The following is a 23,085-nucleotide window of genomic DNA, read 5'->3' as shown; positions in this document are numbered from 1 at the left end:
GCAGGGTATGAAAAATTGCTAGGCAAAGTTTTTTTAGATTCTAGATCCATACCGGATTTTGAGCCGGTACATATCTTGAGCGCTACTGGCTATACTATCATGCATAAAATAAATTGCACAATGAACACTTACCTACATGTCGGCCGCGAAGACATCCATCATGCCCTTCACGACCTTGTTTATGGCGTCCGCCTGATCCCACACAAGCTTCATGCTGCCCCGCTACGCTGAGGTTAGTGCCCGGTTCAACCATGTCTTCTTATCCTTCGGCGTTGAAGTGTCAGCGCCAGCTCGAAAGGTGTCACTAACATCTGATCATATGTTTCCTGCGCCGGCGCCACTTCGGGCGCGGGGAAGGATCCGGGTCGGAGAAAGAACTACGACACTAAGGATCAGCGTCGTGGACGGCTCGGCCACACGCCCTCACCTTACGGTCTAACCATGGGCCATGTGGGGCCCATAGAGCCCCCCTCTGTTGGCTTCTGGTTCACTGGCTCTTTCCAAATGAGAAACTTTTAGAAATACTTATATATGCTTTTTTTGTCCTCAACACAATATTTTTCTAGAAGTTCAAAAACATAGAAAAAACATCAATCAACATTGGATTAATAGGTTAGTCCAACACAATTAATATAAAATTATGTCAAAAATATGCAATAATGGTATACAATTAGTATAAACGTAAGAAAAGTATCAAAAATATACAATTAATTATAAAGAAGTAGCATAAATGTAAGAAAATGATATCCTAAAATGTAAGACATTTTTGACACTATTGTAATGTAACAAGAATCTTACATTTTTTTTGTTTAAAAAACAAGAATCTTACATTTTAGGACGAAGGGGATAGATATGTGTAAAACATCTATAAGGGCATTGCCAATGGTATGCTCCAAACCTACTGCCCCACTATCCAACTAGGTGGCTCGGATATCAAATGGAGCTCGAGTAGTAGCCCCGTGGTGTGTAGAAGAAAAGGAGAAGAGAAAGAGGGAAAAGGAGGCCAGAGATGACGCTGGGTGTTCGGGTGGGGACCTAAAAATATGACACAGGTGAGACCATTGTAATGATAGCCTCAATTTAGGGTATCGGTGAGAAAAAATCAAACCAATGCCTCATTATTTTTCTATATACCTAACTGGGTTGCTCTAAGATTGTGCCAAAAATATTTCCGTTCCCCATCCCACGGCGCACGCGCGCTCGCTCCTGATCTTTTTAAGTTGAAGAGAAGAGAAACACGCAAAGCAGCCACCACCCCTGTCCTCCTAATCGTACGGCTCAGCGGCGCCATGTCGTCGTCGTTCAAGCCCAACCCCCTCTCGCTGAGCGTCCCGGACCCCGCTCTCGACCGCTGGCTCCGCGACTCCGGCTACCTCGACCTCCTCGACTCCTCCGCCCCCGCACCCGCCGCCGCCGCCCCCACACGCGCCAGCCCCGCATCCACCTCCTCGGGGGCCGGCGCCGCCGCCGACGTCCTCGCCTTCGCGCGCACCCTAGCCTCTCTTCTCGCGCTCAACCCCTTTGCGTGCCTCTCCGCCGCCGACCTCGCCGCGCCCACCCCCTCCTGGTCCCTCGCCTTTATCGGCGCTCCCGGCGTCGCCTCCTACTCCTGGCCCCCGACCCCCACCCAGGCCCGACTCCGCGTCCAGGAGAACGTCCGCCGCTACGCCCGCAACTATGCCGCGCTATCCGTCCTCGTCTTCGCCTGCTGCCTGTATGCCACTGCCATCTGCCCTCTTTCCTTCATCCCTGCCTTCGTTTCGTTATCTTTCCTGTCTTTGCATGTCCGTGCGTGCGGATGGAGTACTAAAGCAGCTGCTGCTGCTGTCTGTGGCGGCATGTGTGCAGGTACCGGATGCCTATGTCGCTGCTGGGGTTGCTGGCCAGCCTCGCCGTGTGGGAGGCTGTGCGGTACTGCCGGAAGCGGTGGGAGCTCGCCACACGAGCGCCCGGAATTGGGCAGGCTCTTCTGCACTGTGCCCAGATTGGTGAGTGTTGGGTTTCGAATGCTGTTTCTGCGCAAACATTGCTAGTGCAATGATGAAACGAACAGCTAGGTGGATTTCATTTGCAGCAGCATTACTGACAGTGTATAGGCATGGGTCCTTTGTTTTCTAGTAATAGATAAGATTGGTAGTGAATATATAGGGAATTCATTTCTTACTATTCTTGTGGGATAGAAAGGATATCTTGAACAGAGCAACGTACAGGTAATGAAAGACTTTTTTTTTCTTTCTTTATGATGATTCTGACGTGTTTGCTTCGTTAATTGTTCAGCAAACTTTGTAAATGCTTCGAGCAAGAAAAATGCCACAAAGTTCTATTTTCTTCAAGAAATTATTCATATGCTTGAATATGACAAAACACATAACTTGTTCAAGTTGTTCAACTTGGTCATAATGTATACTCCCTCCGTCCGAAAAAGTTTGTCCCTCAAATGGATGTATCTAGCACCAAGTTAGTGGTAGATACATCCATTTGAGGGACAAGCTTGGGATAAGTTTTTTTGAACGGAGGGAGTATTTATTTATGTAGTTTACTGATTATTCCATGCAACATATTTTCTTATTCGCTATATATATCATGAGAACTTGGTCATGATGCCACACAGTACACATTAAGAATAATTCCTCATTTGTTTTCTCAATTAGTCATTCTTAATCAATTGGAAAATATTTGTACAAACTGTAGAAGTTTAATCCATGTATCCAGTGCATACATTGATGGGAGTTGCTTGTTGCTCATTGTGTAACTTGAAATCTCAGATGCAATGGCGCAAGTGCAGCAACCTGGTTTTCGATGCGTAAAACACAAACCTCAAGGCCTACATTCTTAGGACAGTGCCAAGTTACCAATTTTCTTTCACACCTTCATCCCACCTGCCCAAATGATCACCTTAAGACACATGGGTCATGTTCATCTTTCTTTTCATTTCGAATATCACACCTGTGGTTCGGTGCTATCCTGTTAAATTTTCTTTTATTTTGAATGGTATACCTGTAGTCTGATGCTCTTGTCTCTAACTATCCGTCGGTTTTGCTCCTGAACAGCCACTGCTATACTACTATATGTATGCAACCTGCAGTTTGCTCTTGTGTATGCCATTGGGTTGAGTTATGCAGGTGAATGACCCTTTTACCTCTCTCCTTCCTTTTCGTGTCTTCTGATTATTCTTGTAACTCGCTGTGCTATGTTTTGCAGTCATGATGCTGCATGCTTCTCTTCGGAAGTTGACTCCCTCAAGCTTATCTGTTCCAGCAAATAAGAATAGGAGGGCACAGCCAAGACGAAGCTAGTTGCCATTGGAGGTAGGCTGCAGATGGCAGGTACATTGCCATGTCGTAGTACGGTGGAGCCACTGCCCTGGAAGCAATTCTACACCTAAGATCGTGTGCCCCGACTATATACGCCGTTCAATCCTTCCACAGGGTTATGTCAAAAGATATTGGCTGCATGAGTTCGGAAACGGGGAAGACGATTGCAAGAGTGAAACTGTAAACACAGCGGAATGTGGAAACAATGTGTGCTTACAATCCTAGGACTTGTAAAATCCAGTTTTTGGCACCAACGCTGATTGAAGAATTTTTGGAAGGAATTTCAGAGTCTTAATACAGTTTTGCTAAAGCACATCTAGATGTGCCATAAGTATTGCACATCTAAGTCCTATGCCCTTGATCTTGCACTGAGGTTTGTGTGGGTATTATATTTTTTCTTTTTCTTTTCCTTTTCTCCTTGCCACCGGGGTTTCCTCTCTGCATCCCTCTGCTTTGGTTTTTTCTCCTCCACGCACCTTTGTCTTAGAAATAATGCTCCCTTGTCTTAGAAATAATCTAAACCGAGTCGATATTTTTCTTTTCTTATCCTACTGGAAACCACATATCCTGCATTAACTTAATTAAAGCTTACCAATATTATATTAAACTTAATCAAATCTTGCTAGTATTATGTTCTGCATTGAAATCAACTCAAATTTTACCAAAACCTCAATTAAATTAAAATGTTTCTTGCATTCTTCTACCTATACTCCAATATGATGGGTTTAAGGCATATGTTTGACTCGATTGTTGTTTAACACTGAAACATATATGCATCATTCCAACGCACAGATAACTTTTTGAACACAGTAGACAGAAACACTTATACATACATGTCCTGCATTAACTTAATTAAAACTTACCAATATATATATTCATCCCTATGAACGCATGCCCTCCCTTATGAGCACCTCCGAGAGACTTGAGCTGGCATATAATCTTTGAGATTGATGAAGTTACCACAAATATCTTCGAAGTCGACGGAACGTATCCCATTGAACGCACATTGCCGAAAGGCTAAAATAAGGCTGGTCGTAATGGAAGTATCATATGCGGTATCATGCATGTCAACTAGATTTTTGAATGATGTGACACACAATTAAACGAGAAAAAAGAGGATATGGCATCATATCATGATACCGTAGCATATTAAATGATGTACTACTTTGTGTCATGCATGGCAATTAATAAGGCAACTTAAGATATTAACTTATGATACTATGCATTATGAAGATAATATCATACACTAGTATCATATGCATGATATTAGTATATGATACTTTCCATTACAACCAACCTAAATCGAGGAACATGCGACCATCAATGCAAGTCACAAGCAATTAACTAGTGTACCTAAATCGAGGAACATGCGACCATCAATGCAAGTCACAAGCAATTAACTAGTGTGTTTAATGTTGAAGTAATGAGGCGCCTCTTCCTTTCTGAATGGTTACACCCTCCGTTTCAAACTGTAAAAATGGTCTTATATTTTGGTATTTTGGGATGGAGGGAATACATCTAAATAACTCGGACGATAATTTCATAACTGAACCTGCAAGCTGATGCTCTTTTGTTGCCATGATGCTTTTTTCCATAGTTCATACTACCAACGTATGTGTGAGGTCTCATGCAACATTTCATTTATTAGATTATAGACTCATTTTGTCTTAGTATATGTAATGTTACTCATGATGAGTAATAGCTATGTTACTCAATTTGTCGCTCATTAATTAGTTGGCACATCATTTTTTTTGCTTAGGTTTCATCTACTCCCTCCGTTTCTAAATATTTGTTTTTCTAAACATTTTAAATAACTACTACATACGATGTATATAGACATATTTTAGAGTGTAAATTCACTTATTTTGCTCCGTATGTAGTCACTTGTTGAAATGCCTAGAAAGACAAGTACTCCCTCCGGTCCTTTTTACTCTGCATATTAGAATCTAAAGTCAAACTTCATAAAGTTTGACCGTATTTATATGAAAAAATATCAACATCTGCCATGCTAAAGTTATACAATATGAAACTTTAAGTCATGACACATCTATTGGTATTGATTTCAGATTGTGAATGTTGATACTTTTTTCTATAAAGTTGGTCAAACTTTACGAGGCTTGACTTTAATCAAATCTTATATGCGAACTAAAAAGGACCAGAGGGAGTATGTTACTCCCACTATAGGTAGTCTCATGTATTCTAGTCTATGTTACTCCCACTATAGGTAGTCTCATGTGTGCTAGTCATGATGCATGTTACCATCGTTGATTTGTGTAAAATCATGATGTATGTGCCATCAACCCATCATTTGGTGTTACCGCCACCTAGGGGTGTGCTTTTTTAGGCAAACGTTACACAAGACCTTGAATAGCGAGTTCAAACACCGAAACCAAGCAGCAGCCAATAAATCAGTAACAGCATGTTCATTACGACAGGAAAAGAAAATAAACACGATGACAGGCACATGGTTTACAACTGATAACAATTAGCATTAGCAAGTCTTTCAGTCACCACTTAACATCATGACTTCTTAAACATCAAATGGGCTGTGCCTATGGCAGGGCACACTGGAAACAGTGAATGGCCGAATTACATGTAAACTCTGAATATTTTTGATGCCCTACATGATCATCAATTTCAGTTATGGTTGGCAATCATGCATGTTGGATTGCCCAACCTACTTCTGAGTATCTATACACTACACTGGCATTCCATCTAAAACAATGTGAGAATGAATCGTTAGCATTCCTAGAATCATAAAGCCGGTCAACTTGAGAATAACACAGCAAGCACTGGCAGCACCGCAGTTCCTCAATTCAGTAAATCCAAGCCTTGGGCATTTCCAGATACCCACTCTGCGAAAATTGAAGTGTCAGAATGGCTGCAATCACGTAATAACAATAACAATTTTGTTAAAATATATTTGCTAGATGCCTCGATTGGTAGGGCTACACATAGCATTGACTCCAGTGGAATACCAATGCTTCAGATAATATCCGGCTGAGCATCTCCAAGGGCAAGTAGCAAATTTTAGCCCCATATATGTCCACGGACAGCAGGGATCCGGCTCCTCCATTTTCCGCCCCTACAACAGCGGGGTCCATTTCACCCCTCCCCATTTGTTGGCCCCATTTTTTGCCCTTCTCATTTTTTTTCAAACAAACTTGTTGAATACTAGAAAGGTTTAGATTGAACATAGAATAAACAGCTCAAATTTAAAAATACATAATTCAAACATAAATATTATCCGGAGTACATAGTTCAAATCTAAAGATATCGATTTGGTTGGTTTGGGGTGGGGCCGGCTTGTTCGGTCTGACATGGCGGACATGTCCAGACAGCCCATATCTGACCAACATTTGGGCTGGGTTTAGGGCAGTCCGAACTGTATGGACAATGGGGCCGGTTTGGGGAGGACCGTAGGACGGTATTTTTTGTTTGGACTGCCCGTTGGGGCGTAACCCTCTTAGGGGCGTGCCATATCTGAACCCAGGTGTGGCGTTTAAATGGGCAAGGGTCAGGCCCTCACCCCTTTGGTGAGTCGTATGTTGATATGGATACGGTGATAGGTGGGCAAGGATAAGGTCATCGCATCCTTAGTGGCACGCTACATCGATGCCCAGGTGTAATGAAATATGAGCAAGGGTCTTCGCATTTGACTTGACAAATATGAAGGGTAAGGAAGCTAGCCAAGCCAAGTAGGATCCGCTTAGGTAGCTCGAAGGTAGGGTCCCTGGCGGGTAAGTTACGGGAGTTAGTGATACAACGGTGAGAAGGTGCTGATATCCTATGCATCCAAGAAACCAAATGTAAGCTTCGCTTTAGCCTACGAAATGATCATAGCTAGCAACCTCTTTAGAAAGAGAGAATCCCATCTAGTGACTTGTAGTGGTGGTTAACGCTCTAGCCAGATTGATTTCATTCTCTCGAGAAGAGAAGACAGACGGGTTTTTGCCTAGATTGGTGATACCTAAAGAGAGTGTTGTCCCACGACATAAGCTTGGTGCTGGCTTACTTCCACTTTCAGATATCTGTCTGGCGGAATAAGTGCGTCAAAGTCGCTAGAACGAAGTGGTGGAAGCTCAAGGGGAGGCAACTCAGGCTTTCAAGGAGGGGGTTATTAAGGAGGGTTCTTGGGAGGAAGGAGGTTATGCAAACAATAGGTGGATGAAGATGGCAACTTGAGTTCGAAAGGTGGCTTAAGAGGAGTTTGAGGTCAAGTACAAGCGAAGCGAAGGTTACCAAGTGGTGGAACAATGATGCCAGAAGGCTATTAAGGAGAAGAAAGAATGTTCCCCTACACCTGGATAGGAGTGCAGACAACATATAGAAGTACAAGGTGACAAAGAGACCACAAAGCGAGCTGCGAGTGAAGCAATGGGTCGGGCCTCTTTCAGAGTTTAAACATGAGGGAAGCGAAAGGGACTACCAAGGAAGATGGGGAATGACAACCAAGTCAAATGCATCAAGGATGGAACAGATCAAATTCTGGTTAAGGACAAGGAGATCAAGAATAGATGAAGAGAGTACTTCAACAAACTGTTCAATGGAGAGAATGGGAGCTCAGCCATTGAGCTGGACGACTCCTTTCATGATACCAACAAACATTTTGTGCAACCAATCCGTCTGAGATCAAGGAGACTTTAAAAAGGAAGAAAGCAGGCAAGGTGATGAGCCCTGATTGTATCCCAATTGAAGTGTGGAGATGCCTTGGAGCGTAGCTAACTAAGTTGTTCAACCTCATTTTTAGGCCAAACAAGATGCCCAAAGAATGTACCAACTTCAAGAATAAGGGGGGTATTCAAAGCTGTACTAATTACCGTGGATTTAAGTTGATCAGCCATAAAATGAAGTATGGGAGAGTCATTGAGCACCGCATAAGAAGAATGACAAAGCGTGACAAAAAAATCAGTTTGGTTTCATGCCTGGGAGGTCGACCATGGAAGTTATTTTCTGGGTACGACAACTTATGGAGGGATACGGGGCACAAAAAAAGACCTGCATATGGTGTTCATTGACTTGGAGAAGGCCTACGATAAGAGACCACAGAATGTCATATGGTGGGCCTTGGAGAAACACAAAGTCCCAACAAAGTACATTATCCTCATCAAGGCATGTGCGATAATGTTGTGACAAGTGTTCAAACAAGTGATGATGACACCAATGGCTTTTCATATTTAAAATAGGACTGCACCAAGTGTCAGCTTTGAGCTCTTAGGGCAACTCCAACACGGATCACCAAAACAGACATCATCAAATGTCTGTAGGCACATCCGGACATGTCCACGAACAGCAATGGGGGCGGAGGCCATCCAATCGTAATCACCAAATGTCGACCCCATTTCAAACGGATCTTTCAAAAAAGGATGATATTTGTTAAATTTTGATATACTACAACCAAAGGACGAAATTTAACAAAGTTCCAACTAAATTGAACAAAATTTTAACTAAGCCTAAACTAAACTAAGTGAGGTGCCGGACAGTGACCTGGTAGGCATGGCCTCCAAGGCCATTGACACCTTGTTGTCGTCACCATCGCCGTCCTTCCAGTTGGTAGAAGGCCCGCCAATGGTCATGGCAGCCCTGATCGGCCGCCGTAGCGCGCTCGTGATGCAGCTGCTCCACTGCCTCCGCCTAGCACCGACTGCCATTGCCTTTGAACCGGGCCAAGCACTCGGACTCCTCCAGCCCCTCTTTGTGGAGCTGGTCGTTGATCCGGCAGCGGCGAGTGGAGGTCTCCATGGTGGTCGTGGACCGATCAGCGGCCCAAGCCCCCACGGGCACTTGTCTGCCGAGACCCAAGGCGGCGCAACATCCGACAGCAGAACGACGCCTGGCATCGCGCGTTGCGCCACTCCCGGTACGCCGCCTCGAAAGCCACCCGGGAGGCCGACATTATTGTGCAGGACGAGTCGTCATCGCCGCCAATAGAGGTATTAGGCAAGGTGGTCGCATGCTTTGGAGATCGCCGGATAGGGCGACTCCACGGCGACCGGGTGGGCTCCCAGACTATCGCCAAGGCAGGGAAAGTAGCTCCTCCTTCGCGGCGACAACTAGGCGCCACTGGATCTCGGACTATCGACGGCCAGGGACAGCGGCGCCACCTTGCTACGTAGGGGACTACGGCTCCTTCATGCGGTGTTTGATTTGGATGCCGCTGTTGAGCGGGAGCAGCAGGGAAGGCGGCACCAGACCACGGTAGTACCATGACTCCTCGTCCATCGCGGCGGCCTCAGCAAGGAGGGGCGGTTGTTGCTACTCCACGACGTTCGAGGAGATGGGCTCCGGCTTCACCTACGACGCAGCGGTCGATGCTGACGGGCCCAGAGAATGTGATTGTCGGCACCAGGAGCACCCGCCAGGGCCGGTGGGGGTCACGAAGAACCACTTCGGGCCGTCCGACTTGCCCATCAAGGCGGCCAGAGCTGGAGTTCCATGGATTTGGGGGGAGGAGGGGCGGGGGTGTAAGGTTTGCGTCAGCGGTCGGACAGCTTAAATACCAGGGCAAACGAACTGGCTCTACTTCAACGCGGGCAGCAAACGGAGTAGGCTTCTCGAACAACGTGCCAATGTGAATGTCAGACACACAGCTGGCAGGTCAACACGCATAAATGCATGTAGTGAAACATCTCATCCGATCAAGTCCTCTTTGACCGGCATGAATGCGGCGCGAAAAGCGGAGTGAGGATTCTAGGCAAAGCAGAACGAGGGTTATTGACGTGGGTTCGCGTTGTCAAAGGCCTACATGGCAAATCTCCGGACGCCTGCAAACCACCCCTACGTTTGGTTCCGATTTGTGGGATTTCGGATGTCCGGACAAATTTGGTGATCAATGTTAGATGGCAAAAAATGTATGGGATGTCTGGTCCAAACATTTAGGGGTTATTTGGTGATCCGCATTGGAATTGCCCTTATCTTTTTGCTTTGGTGATTGATGAGGTCGCAAGGAATATACATATCCCATGGCATATGCTCTTTGCAGATTATGTGGTGCTAGTCGGACAGGGGTTAATAGAAAGTTAGTTGTGGAGAGACTTCGGAATCGAAAGGTTTTAGGCTTAGTAGGATTAAAACCAAGTACAAGAGGTGTGGTTTCATCATTACTATTAGGCATGAGGAGGTTAGCCTCGATGAGCAGGCGGTACCTCAGAAGGACACCTTTTGATGTTTGGGGTACATGTTGCAGAAAGATGTTGATATTGATGCAGATTGATCCATCGAACCAAAGCAAATCGATGACGTGGCACCAAGTTTTGGGGGTCCTCTGTGACAAGAGTGCCACAAAACCTAAGAGCCAGGTTCCATAGGACGGCGATTCGACATACAGAGACCTAAAGGATTGGAATATCATCAAAGAACTAGCCATGGATAGGGGGTGTGGAAGTTAGCTATCCACGACAGAACCATGACTAGGTTACAAGATCTTATGGGTTTCAACTCTAGCATACCCTAATTTGTAGACTAAAAGCTTTGTTGTTCTTGTGTTACGGGCTGTCTGTCCGAACAATTGGGGCAGCTATGGGGACTCCCCTTGGATATGCGCTGAAGCTGATCAAACTTTCCATGACCAGTATAGCCAGCTCCTAACAGCAAGCTGATAACCACCTCATTCCTGATAACAATTCACTATTCCATAGGTCTAACCCACGCCAAGCCAAAGCGACCGACTCATGCTTATACAATGATATACCAATCCAGATGTCAAGCAGCAAACTGCTCCATTTTGCACCAGTCTTCACAATTATTGAGACATGGTACATGTCCAGGGACATCCATTATTTTCTGCCCGATCAAGTCTTTGCAGTAGTAACCAGAGGGGATATACAAGTATTAGCGCTGAGATGCACTAACTTATATGGATGCTTTTAGCCAATCCTAACTGATTCAATCTAGAGAACCAACACAAGCCAAGAGTGTGTTATGAAAATTTTAACCAACTCACTAATAAAAACCATTCAACATTATATATTCATGCGCTAAACTAAACCATGTTCAGAAATAATTAACATCAATCCTTGTTCACACAACCCTGGTGGTGGGGGACGCAACTCCTGTGCATCGATCATGAGACCTATGACAGATACGGAGTAATTGCTAATCCCCTTCAACATTGCAATACAGGCCTTAATTAGTGTTGACGAGTTGTAATTGTCATACACATAACATGTTCAGAAATAATTAACATCAATCCTTGTTCATACAACCCTGGTGGTGGGGGGCGCAACTGCTGTGCATCGATCATGAGACCTATGACAGATACGGAGTAATTGCTAATCCCCTTTAACATTGCAATACAGGCCTTAATTAGTGTTGACGAGTTGTAATTGTCATACACATAACATGTAAATTCCATAATTTTTGGAGGACTTCCTCCACATCATGTGTATCTATTATTAGAGCTTGCACCCAAAGAAACGTCGATAGGGCATCAGACACCACAAGCAATGTGCCGCCATTTATTATTGAATTGGAGAAATAGATAAAATGATAAATATTGTCGGTAGTTCGACTTCCCACTAACACTTGCATAGGAAGGACTGACCATTAGTCTTTTTGCTGAAATAATTCACTTCTGGTGACTCTTATTTTGGTTGATTGGACCTCTGCTTCAACATCATTAACAACTCCCCGGCATTTTGGAAATCCACAATAACAAGGAAGCCGTTGTTCATTCGAAACAAACCTGAATAAAGCATATAAATTATTGGTAAAACTACAACGTGAGAGAGACCAAAAGCAATATGATATTCAGATCTGACCTATAATCATAGGTCAACTCTTCCCATGGGTCTATATCCCGCTTTGCAAAAATGATGATATGCTCATCCCCAAGAACACTTATCACACGCGAATAACAATTAGGCTGCAATGATGAAGAGATATCATGAAAATTGCCTACCAAAATACCATAAAAGCAAATATAAGATCAAAAACTAAAAATGGTAAAGATTAGACTAGAGTATGCCAGCAGACAGCTATATGACGAAACCATTCCCATCAACCTGATCACTCATGTACTCCCTCCGTCCAAAAAAGCTTGTCCCTCAAATGGATGTATCTTGCTAGATACATCCATTTGAGGGACAAGCTTTTCCGGACGGAGGGAGTATGCACTATGCAGTAACGCAATACAACAGTATGTCATCATTAATAGTAGTGCCTCTGAACTGTTAGAACAAACAGTTTGATATTTAATAAGCTGACACAACATAAGGCCAACATACAAAGTGTATGGTAAAGCTGATTATCCCCTTATCTTCAAACAAGTATAAATTTTTCATAACTCGTTGTGAAAATTTATTTGCTTCAAAAGAGACATCCTCGTGCCAATTGTACTATATTCCTTTTTCATGACGACTTCTTATTTTGGTAAAAAAAATATGGCCAGAATAGGCACAAGTAATGTTCAACATGAATTTCCTCAAAATATACCCCATTGTCCAACCACCCATATGTACAGTATGTAGTGGCCCAGAATTCGAAGAAATACCATGCCAAGGTTATACAACAATTAATGAGAATATAATCCATACTCCTCAGCACATAAAAGATATGAAGGGATCTGAGCTGCTAACAAAGTGGAAAGCACATGCATAGTAGACCAAGATTTTTCTTACCTCGCATGAGTGATTGATCAAATGGGCTATGCTTCCTGCTCGTGTAGCGTCAATAACACGCTCATCATCTATCCTGAACATGTATGTCCCAGCACCCTGCATGGAGTTACTTTGAGTAGTTAACAGATTGTAATTACTATCCAAGTAGAGCATAGTTAGATAACAGGTGTTTTCTACCAGTATCATGGAGGCATGTATACTGAGCTAACATTTTGAGACAGTGGGTACCAAGCTGGACCATGTGTACCAAATATAAAGAAAGTTAATTCTAACATACATTGATTAGTGTTACAGTGACAAGCATGCAAGCAGAACCTATTAGATACAAGAGATATCCATTTATGACTGACCGTGAGAAAATATATGTATGGTCTATAATCTTCTAATTTATGTACAGTACTGTCGGAATTTTTAGTCCTCTATTGACCCTTCATTCAATCCCTTTCATTTTCTTTGTTTAACCAAATCGGGTACATGGTTCTCTCCTGACGTTTTCGTCCCTCAAATTCTTTTCACCAATACTTCGATTTAAAAGCTACTACTCCCTCTGTCGCTATTTATATGGCGCACACGTTATTCGAGGTTCAACTTTGACCAAAAATATGTGGGTTGTGTCACAAAACGTGCACCATTTAATTTGTACGTATTAAAATGCAGTTTGTACATTTTTATTACATATAATTAATATATTATCAGTGAAATTAATGGTCGAAATTTTATCACAAACAACAAGAGTGACATGTAAATAGGGACAGAGAGAGTACCAGTTGTGAGTTTGGAGGGGGGGTTGGGGTTGAATTTCATATATTTGCTAAAATCGACAGTTGGTTTTATCAGTTGAAGGTCTGTTAATTCCAGATGTCATGAATATATTAGAATGGACAGTTGGTACCAGTTGAAAACTGGAAGTGCTCCACTTAAATGCTTACTTTTGTGAAGTTGAAAGTTACCATTCAACAACCTAAAGGTAGGAATGGGTTCTGTGTTCATTCTTGTCTCCACTGTGCCGCTGGCCAGCAACAAAACCATCGCTAGACGAAGGAGAGGCAGAGCGGGAGGCAGCAAGAGGGAAAGGGGCATGACGTGGATACTAGTGGCGTCATGGATAATGGTCAGAGCACACAGGGTCAGAGGACGTGTGGGAAGGTCTCCACACCCATGCTCATGTAATAATAGCTGACACCCATTCAACATAAGATCATCGTACAAGCAACCATATTAAAAGCTGCAAAATTTTGTTGTGCATATTGACGTATCAACAATTCTGAACACCCAAAAGATGTAAATTCCAAACAGAACTTACCACCAAAGAGTTGTATATACGCCGCTCTCTAAGGTCTGATATCGGTGGCCTAACAAGCTCCCCTATGTATTCGATCATCTGAACAAGTAGATACAAAATAGAGAATTTCAGAACATTAGCACAAATAGCATCACAGTCATCTTCAAATAATCGACATATTTTACTGTTTGCAGTGCTATCAGGCAGTTACAAAATCTTCCCTAAAAGAAACCCATCTCCTTTCCAGAAGCGACCACAATCTATAAGGGGAAGTTACAGAAACATACCATGTCTCCTGCATTGTGTGCAACCTTTGCAAAAACACCAAACCCATGAATTCTTGATTTTCCTGCCAAGAAAAATCATAACATAAAACACAATTCATAGAAAGCATAAATCAGAATCCCAAACTAATACTAAGTTTCAGTTATAATCCACCCACTGGCATGTCTCATTATAGAGCTCATGCTAATATATGCACATGTTTTCACCGGACAGATTTATACCAAGATCGTATACACTTCCTATAGATTTGACTATTATTGCAGAAAATGATTCATCTAGCATCCACAAAAGAGTTAACAGAACAGCATAAATGATGAAGCAGCAGTTGATAAATACTTATATGATACAGTATGTGTAGTAACCAATTAGTGTATTCAAGTTAAAAGTAAAAAAAGATGCTTTGCAAATAAATAAGACCACAAAACACACTTTTTTTTCTTCAACAAGATAATAAAAAAGAAACTAATCATCTTCAGAAATAATGCTATGGAGATGCCATTGGTTCAAAGATTAGTGAAACTCACCAAAAGCTAGTCTCTTCCTGAATGTGGCCTTCATGCTTTTATATTTTTCAGCCATAGAAGACACATTGACAGAAGCTTCTTGTGATGCAGCATCCAACAAGGCGACTGATTGAATTGGTTCACAGCTAGTATCACAGCCTACTTTATTTTGGCAGTAGCCACTAACAATATAAGGCATGTTCTCCACATACAAACGCTTTACAGAAGCAGTAGCTGTAACTTGAGGTTGTTGTTGGCCTCTTCTCCGGTGAAAATTATAGGGCTCTGAACAAAGGAATGAGTAAACAGAGATGTCACCGAGGAGCGAGAACAGCATAGATAGGTAATCATAAGGATAGGAGATCGTCTACTAATAAACAAACATAGCCTTTCAAGAACTAGGCAACCCCATCCCATAAGACTTCAAGATTCACTTTCAAACCAAAACAATAATAATAATAATAATATCTGAGCAACAAATCTATATAAAAAAGCTGAACAGGAGAGCAAAATTCAACAGGGCATATTGTTTAAGGTGTTTCTTTTGTGAGGATAGTTAAAAGTGACTATCTTAATACACAACCAAAATGAATATGTGCAGAACTTTTGGAAAGATGCTAGTCAAATAAACATTGCTATTACCAGTCCTTGCACAACCAGATGATGAAGCCGCGTCTGTCTGAACTAACTGAGCAGGGTTACCAAGATTACTTTCAAGAGATGGACGTTCAGTAGATGGTTGTCTGTGCTTCTTGCAATACGAGAGTAGACGAATACATGGGTCCTCATCCTCCTCAAGTAACATGAGATGGATTTTGTCATCATCTTCAAGCTAAAATTAACATAGTACTAATTAAGGTATAAAATTAGTCCCCAAGAAAGTAGGGTCACTTACATTGAAGTAATTTACCTCAACACATAGATCAGCAGCACGTGCACAGAGCGGGTGATATGCAACTCGACAAGTAGGATGTGAGCACTACATTGATGCATGGAGAAGGGTCATAATATATTATAGGTGTCACAACATAAGCTTAAACAGTTCCTGAAGTACCTGTATGCAAGCTCCATAAGCAACTGTACAAATGCTGCATAGAAGTTTCCAGCGGTCCTGGAGATAACTTAAAACTGAAAATGTTTCTACAAAAATGCTCCAAAAACTGTCACCTAAGTCAAGAGTGGAAGGGGTGAAAACCTTGTTGATTTTGCTCAATCCATCAATGGGTTCCATTCTCTTTACATCTTTTAAGCATGTTTCTGCAACCAATATAAGATTAATAAGAAAACTAAAGTATGTCATGATATGATACCACTAAGAAAATATATGGAGTGGTTAAGTTATTATACCAGGAATCCATATTGCACATGCTAGATGAGCCCAACGGCCATCTGTTGTAGGTTTCATTGCACCCCCTACAAACAGAGATTGCATCTTATAAGTACATAGACTCGCTTTGCAAGAAGTCCAACACAATTGTATACCTGTGACAGGACATAGGCAGCATCGTGGGGACACGCGAGGTGCCCCAGGTCGGCACAGGTTGCATAACCAAAGTACTCCATTCAATGGTTCTAGTTCGCCATAGCACCGAGCATGAACCTGAATCACGTTAAGGCTGTCAGGATTTGTTAATACTTATATTTGACAATATTCATGGAGTTGAGTGATCCTGTAAGTGTATACCATCATACGGCACTTGTCACATTGTAAGAACAAATTGTCTTCATACTCCTGGAAGGCAAAAGAGAATTTAAGTAACTTTTCAGTTTCATTACTTGCATTTTGAATAAGCATGAGAATAGGATTAGGATCATTTACCTCATCCATATCACAAACACTGCAAAAGTCTAGATCTTTCCAATTAACATGAACAGCTCTGTAACCACGGAGGGTATCCCCACCATTTTCAAAATACTTCAAACACGACCTTGCATTTGGCAACTCCTAACAAATACACAAGTAACTTTGAAGTTAACAAAGATAAAGGATGGTATGCATTATCTAAAGCATACCAATATGAAGTCAATACAAAGAAGAAGGCAAAAGCCCTGACAGAGAATGGCATCACTACATGGCAACAATGATTTCCATTTTTCAATGAAACTTGTAAACACGCATCTACAATATGTGCATCAATGCTTTCACCAAAGACAACTCTTTTTTTGTGGAAAATGGTAGGAAATGCTGGTAAGGCGAGCACGGTAGTATCAAAGCATAAAAGTAAATTCACCAACATAAATGATTTATTCAATCCCAACCTCAGGGTGAACAAGATAAACAAAAAATATATTCTCCTTTTTGTCCATGAGGAAGAATTCAGGCATTAAAGAACGCATTGGCTCTTTCCTGATCATAATGTAATACTAGTATGAATGAACAAAATATGAATTTGCAATAAATGGTAATGTCTCCTTATCCAACAAAAGGGCTATCTGAAGCAATGGGAAGCATCGCCAAACTAAGTAAAAAAAGAGTGTTGACTAATTTGAAATACTAGGTTGACGGCTGAAGTGTATGGCATCAGCCAATCACATATTCACAGAAACAACAAAACTTCCAATCCACAAAAGTCCAGTACCAGATACATGGGTGGGTATAAATCAAATAACCAATAATACTGAACTGAAATACAAATAACAAAAGGCCATAGACAAAACTTAGACTTACAGAAATGATTATCAAAACAAATGTGCATTTATAAAAAAAACAAAAGACCTTTCTTAAAGATGAATTAATTGTCTAGCACCAATGCACTGCCTAACAAAAGTAATACTGATAAAATGAAGCGTGAAAACCATGAAAGCTATTTGTTTAAAAACCTGAATAAGCTGCCTAATTTGTGGGTTTGAAAAGCCAAACATGTCAGAACCAGATCTCTGACAAACATTTCCTTCCAGTTCCGAGGTAACATTGCACTGTTTTTCTTTTATCCTGCAGTATATCTCCTTCCAGCATGCATTAGGCGTAGAGCCATCAATCTGGTCAACAAAAGACATCATGTTAGTAAATGTACAGATTCCGAACTGCTGAATTTGTCAAAATGCTGCTATATCCAAGGCATATCAAGAGGGTTTCGCTGATAATCCTAAAATATGCTCTTTTTAATGAACCGTGCAGTGATCATTCAGAGCAGCAAATAAATTGGCTGATTTGAGAAGAGACTCAAGTTTGTGGTTACTGCACTGTGTTGCACTGAACCTATTTTATAATCTGCTGCAGAAACTTAGCCAGCGGAAGTAGGAAATACTGAAATAATCTAATGAGAAGATGATGCAACACAGCCAGGAATATATGAAGGCAGCTATTTACTGCAGTTCAAGGTACATTTAATCACAATGCCACCTAAGCGAGCTATTATTAGAGCATCATCTACAAGTATAGTAAAGCAAACATTCCATCACAGCATCATGCAACATGCACAATGAGACGAGGACACTAGCTTATATATGTGAATTTCTTCATAATAGTAAACTAAACTTTAGCAAGTGATACAGACAGCAATATTCATTGTGACAACACAATGATATTGCTAAGAAACTATCATCTGCATTGGTCCTTAGGATATCCCTTCCATACATGGCAATGAAACACAACATCATGATATGCTTTACGCCTACGCTTAACACTAAAGATTCAGCAAAATGGAGTATCAACAGAAACAGGATTGGTACTAGTACAAAAATTTCAATCTGCTTACCTGCAATCCATCTTCCGAGATCACCCTAAACAACGGTCGTGCTTTAATATCTGAATTCCTCAGTACTTCCATTTTGTAAGATGTTACTAGGTGTGGATCTGTGAAAGTATTACAGTGTACTCGTAAAACATACTCTCATGAGAGTAAACTGTTCCAAAATGGAACTCCAAATTTCATGCAAGCTTGATGACAGTCTGGAGCTGAACAAATACCTTTTACTGATGCGAACTTCCTGAAAGCAGTATACCCTTCAGGCCATATGTGCATTTTGTTATGGAAATGGTCTGAATCAGATACTATCCTGCCTGGAAAGAAATTCACACAATCAGGTTTGTTATACACTAAGAAGAACGAACAAAGGAGGAAATGCAGACGCATATAAACATAAACATGCAAAGCTCAGTCAGCACCAAGAAAAGAGGTCAGCAGAAGATATACAACAGCATAACAAGATGAATATGACAAATAAGAGCTCCATAAATGCTCGAAGGCAATAGTGTCATCTTAAGTAATGTTCAGAATGATTTCTCTGATGGAAACCTTCTATGCCTACATTAAACACAATCAAAATGGAGTTTCAATGGTATAATTTTTATGGCACATAAAGTTAAATGACAAAATATGAAGACGCAACATAAATTGGGATGGAGGGAGTAAATGGAAATCAATTATTTCTTTTGAAGGGTTATGGGTAGGAAGAACAAACTAAAACAGATCAGTGTTTTGGATTATTGGTGCTAGTGCAATCTGAACTGCATCATCCTTGAACATATAACATAGGTTCATATCTCTGGAACAGATATAATTCCATTTTGAGTCGACGAGTCGTTCTGGGGTAGCGACTCTTGACAAGTTGTGACTAGTCAAGAAGACTCATGGTCGATGAATCGACATGCGACAAGTCGACATAAGTTAAGCAATAGGTACAATAAAATTACCAGAGTATATGTATACCTGGACATCAATAAAATTACCATAGTATATGTATATACTTATTAATAGTCTGTAATAAAAAAATTGAGTCGTTCGACTCGAAAACCACGACTAGTTGCGACTCATCCAACTAGTCGAGTCGACATCTTGAGTCAACCTGCCAGTTATGACTCGTCGATTAGTCGACGACTAGTCGCTCGACTCAAAAACAGTGCTATCCAGAAGTGCCAAGTCTGCTTGTGTCTCCCACCAAGGAAAACTTGCATAAAGCGGCAGCATCGTAGCTCAAAAGGGCAGTCCAAGATTCAAGTGAGAAACAGGGTATCCGTGAGATGGGTAGGATGGACATGCTTCCGGAGCATTTTTGCATCTTTAAACTTATATTTAGGGGGGGGGGGGGGGGGGCTACTGTACTATTTACTCGAACATACCTAGATTGCTCACGCGAAGATTTCCTAGTTCTATTTGAGTCATTTCAGCATCCTCTCCATTTTCTTCTTCTCTTTCTTCTGATAAATTATCACAAGAGCCTATCGCGTCATCTTGGCCATTAACATCAGAACCATCATTTTCAATGGATTTCCGAAGTTGCAACATATTTTCTGGAAGCTGTTGTGTGAGGAGAAACCTACACAATCGGTATTTTTCAGTATCATACCAATAGGGCATCATGCAAGATAACAGAAAATCTTTCGAGTCTATGATGTGTATTCAGGAAAAAAACAATTATTGCTTAAAAATATAAAAGAGGTTCTGGACTCATACTCCTTGGCTTCTTCTAAGCCTCGGGAGAAGCGTGTTTGCTTGCATTTGAGATGCAAGGAAGAAAGAAGGCCATTCAGAAAGGGCACCGCCTGCTTCGACTTAATCCTGAGGTACAAACACAACTTTAGTGTACTGCTTCGAAAGAAAAAGAAAAAATATGCTATAATCTTTTCACAGAACCAAACCTTGCAAAATCATGGGTGCCAAAGAATTGAACAAGTATTGATTGATCTAACCGAATTGGCTTCAGGGCCCGGCTAGCATGAACATTTGACTCGTCCACTATAACAGCTGGCCACATTGCATGACCTGTTAAGGCACACCAGGCTCATTACATGAGAACAAATTTCAAGTCACTGGGAAAAGTGAGAAGCCTACACATAAAAGGGAGCACTGAAAGATGGCAAATCAACCACATAACTGAATGAAACAATTGAACAGAAAGGGAAATCCATGTCACTTGTTTACTTTAGGAATGTAGGAATGCAGAGGAAAATAGGACTCAATTATCAAATAACAAGTATGACAGGTAATTGAGGAGATGAATAATGAAAATGTCAAATAATAAATCAATACTGGGCTTAACATTAGAAAGCATTTTCTGTAAAAAGAGACAGTTAACCATCTAACACATGTGATGTGCATGAGAAATCAAATAAAGTTGTATAAGTTGATGCAAAACTACCATAAACACTAGAATAAATAAAATATCACACGGTAAAAGTTCAAGGTAATCTGGACAATGACTACAAACAATGGAATAAAACTTGTGATGACTGACAGAATAAACAGAAAAGACCATTGGCATCTAATCGCAGATAACAGCTGGAAGCATCGGCACTCATAAGAAAAAGACATAGGAGTACCTGTTATTTTAGCCCACACTAGATCATCTGGATCAAGACCTTGGTAGTCATGAAAGCTGACAGCAAGTGCAAGCAGCTCATCGTATCCCTTCTTATCCAGGTTAGATGCTCCAAATTTCAGGTTCAGGCTCTTCATTTCCTCGGATGAAATGGAAAATTGTATCCTTTCATTAGCTAGGGTAAGGTCTTCTGCTTCACCGTCATTGTACTTCACCTGCAATTCGTTTAGCTTTAGATATCAACTACACGACATTTCACATGGCACTCTTCATAGTGCGGACATTACATGGAAAACAGAGTGACACATAACGAGCCTTTTAGTAAGGAAAATGCAGAGAAGATTATCAAATTCAACTCACAGCAATTTTTCATGAATAAGAAAAATAAGAACCAGGGATATAGAAAGCATACAGAATGCTTCTTGGTTAGTTCCGTGTAGGCCGTGATGGAACCCTTGTACCAATCATCATCTAAGGGCCAGAAAACCTGCATTCACCATCAAAATTGAGGCCCCAGTTTGGCTGCATTCCATATAGTGATGAAACAACCACATGCTCAGAACAGACGTCGCCAAGAACTTACCTTGCACACTAAACCGACAAACGCCTGCGGATCGGCACCCTGAATTTCCAACCTGCGACAAAGCCGGCGTCAAAATTACACAGAGAACAAGTATTCTAGTTGGCCGTTCCTTGTTGCTGAAGCCGTGAGGAGAGTTTCATTGCGAAGCAAGCACAGATCCAACTTACTCTACCCATCTCTTCTCAGATGGAGAGGCGGCCTCCAGCTGGCTGCTGCGGCGCCGTCGCCTCCGGGGCGCCGAAGTGCTCTCCTTCTGCACTCCCCCTCTGCGCCTCGGCTGCCGTCGCCCCAGCAGCTCCTCCCCGTCTCTATCCGCGCCCAATGCAGGCGGGGCGGAACCCAGGCTGAGCAGCTCGTGCTTGAGCGGGCGCTTCCGCCGCGAGCCCCTGCCCAGCGCCTCCTCCTCCTCCTCCGGCTGCCGCGGCGCTGTGGCGGGCGAGGACGGTCGTGGCTCCTCGAGCCGCGGCTTCTTGCGGCGACGGCGGTAGTAGACGATCACGGGCGGCTTGGCGCCCGCGGCGGCGGAGGCGGAGCTGCGGGGCTTCTTGGGGGGCGGGCAGGGGGCGGTGGAGGAGTAGACGCGGCCGAGGGGGAGGTAGCGCATGGGGTGGTCCCCGTCCTCCCCCTCGTCCTGGTGCACGAAGCTCCCCTCCACGGCGATCACCATGGCCGGCGGGTAGGGTTTCGGGTGCCGCTCCTCCAGCGCTGCACGCCCTAGGGCTTTCGGGGATTTGGGGATTGCAGGGGGGTTCAGTGAGGGGGGGAGGTTCCCGTTTGGGGTGGGCGACGCGTCGCCAAATCTTTTGGGGGGGCTCAGCGCGGGAGCTAGCATCGCCTCCGCGCCTCTCTCTATCTCTCTCACCGCGGAGCTGGATGGGGATTTCCCGATTTCTTTTCTCCGCGGCAGCCCTCCTCCGCTCTGCTGGCTGGCTGCTGCGCCTGCGCTGCTGTCTCCCGTTGTTGCCAGTGCCAGTGTGCATTGCCCGTTCGCTGGTCTTCTCGCCATCATACCACGGGGTCCCTGCGGTCTTCTTTTCTTCTCCGTCAGTGTTCCAATTAGGCTTCCAGTTAGATGTGATAAGAAGAATATGAATCTCGGTACAATAATAGTATTTCTAGACAGATTTTATACTTGCATTGGGATCTATCAAAGTGCATGGTATCCGGCTTAAGCATTCAAATATGGAAAAAAACGCAAACCGGTCGATTTGAAACAGATGGCTCGGGGCCGTTGAATATA

The 23,085-nt window shown here is 42.6% G+C and overlaps 2 protein-coding genes across 11 annotated transcripts; one reads left to right on the top strand and one right to left on the bottom strand.

Annotated features, from left to right (window-relative positions):
- The first annotated feature begins 1,210 nt into the window (after positions 1-1,210).
- On the top strand, positions 1,211-3,609 carry LOC123103335 (PRA1 family protein H). Its single transcript, XM_044524888.1, has 4 exons — positions 1,211-1,714; positions 1,849-1,988; positions 3,051-3,122; positions 3,202-3,609. The coding sequence occupies exons 1-4, from the start codon at positions 1,290-1,292 to the stop codon at positions 3,294-3,296; spliced, it is 732 nt and encodes a 243-aa protein (XP_044380823.1). The 5' UTR covers positions 1,211-1,289; the 3' UTR covers positions 3,297-3,609.
- Positions 3,610-5,782: 2,173 nt separating this feature from the next.
- Positions 5,783-22,813, bottom strand: LOC123103332 (histone-lysine N-methyltransferase TRX1). Of its 10 annotated transcripts, none has more exons than XM_044524884.1 (25): positions 22,013-22,811; positions 21,846-21,897; positions 21,675-21,749; positions 21,264-21,477; positions 20,583-20,706; positions 20,398-20,502; positions 20,064-20,260; positions 18,912-19,004; positions 18,700-18,797; positions 17,822-17,980; positions 16,821-16,946; positions 16,686-16,733; positions 16,484-16,601; positions 16,349-16,414; positions 16,197-16,258; positions 16,056-16,112; positions 15,897-15,980; positions 15,644-15,794; positions 15,023-15,286; positions 14,501-14,562; positions 14,235-14,312; positions 12,932-13,027; positions 12,074-12,177; positions 11,857-11,997; positions 5,783-6,169 (listed from the first exon to the last, which is right to left on the bottom strand). In XM_044524884.1, the coding sequence occupies exons 1-24, from the start codon at positions 22,675-22,677 to the stop codon at positions 11,859-11,861; spliced, it is 3,237 nt and encodes a 1,078-aa protein (XP_044380819.1). In that variant the 5' UTR covers positions 22,678-22,811; the 3' UTR covers positions 5,783-6,169; positions 11,857-11,858. The 10 variants fall into 10 exon arrangements, with proteins under 10 accessions (XP_044380819.1, XP_044380820.1, XP_044380821.1 ...); XM_044524885.1 differs by having other exon boundaries at positions 15,644-15,791; XM_044524886.1 differs by having other exon boundaries at positions 15,912-15,980.
- Positions 22,814-23,085: the final 272 nt, after the last annotated feature.

Source organism: Triticum aestivum, chromosome 5A (assembly GCF_018294505.1).
Source record: "Triticum aestivum cultivar Chinese Spring chromosome 5A, IWGSC CS RefSeq v2.1, whole genome shotgun sequence".
NCBI classification, from domain to species: Eukaryota; Viridiplantae; Streptophyta; class Magnoliopsida; order Poales; family Poaceae; genus Triticum; species Triticum aestivum.
The sequence above is the reverse complement of the archived record's forward strand: the minus strand, read 5'-3'. Positions and strand labels throughout refer to the sequence as shown.

Excerpts from the sequence above, each read along its gene's own strand:
- LOC123103335 (XM_044524888.1), top strand. The coding sequence starts at position 1,290 with ATGTCGTCGTCGTTCAAGCCCAACCCCCTCTCGCTGAGCGTCCCGGAC. Across the intron at positions 1,715-1,848 it reads CTCGTCTTCGCCTGCTGCCT|GTACCGGATGCCTATGTCGC; the intron begins GTATGCCACTGC and ends GCATGTGTGCAG. Across the intron at positions 3,123-3,201 it reads CATTGGGTTGAGTTATGCAG|TCATGATGCTGCATGCTTCT; the intron begins GTGAATGACCCT and ends TATGTTTTGCAG.
- LOC123103332 (XM_044524878.1), bottom strand. The coding sequence starts at position 22,677 with ATGCTAGCTCCCGCGCTGAGCCCCCCCAAAAGATTTGGCGACGCGTCG. Across the intron at positions 16,734-16,820 it reads GTGTTTGTGATATGGATGAG|GAGTATGAAGACAATTTGTT; the intron begins GTAAATGATCCT and ends TTTGCCTTCCAG. Across the intron at positions 15,287-15,643 it reads ATCTGGTTGTGCAAGGACTG|AGCCCTATAATTTTCACCGG; the intron begins GTAATAGCAATG and ends TCCTTTGTTCAG.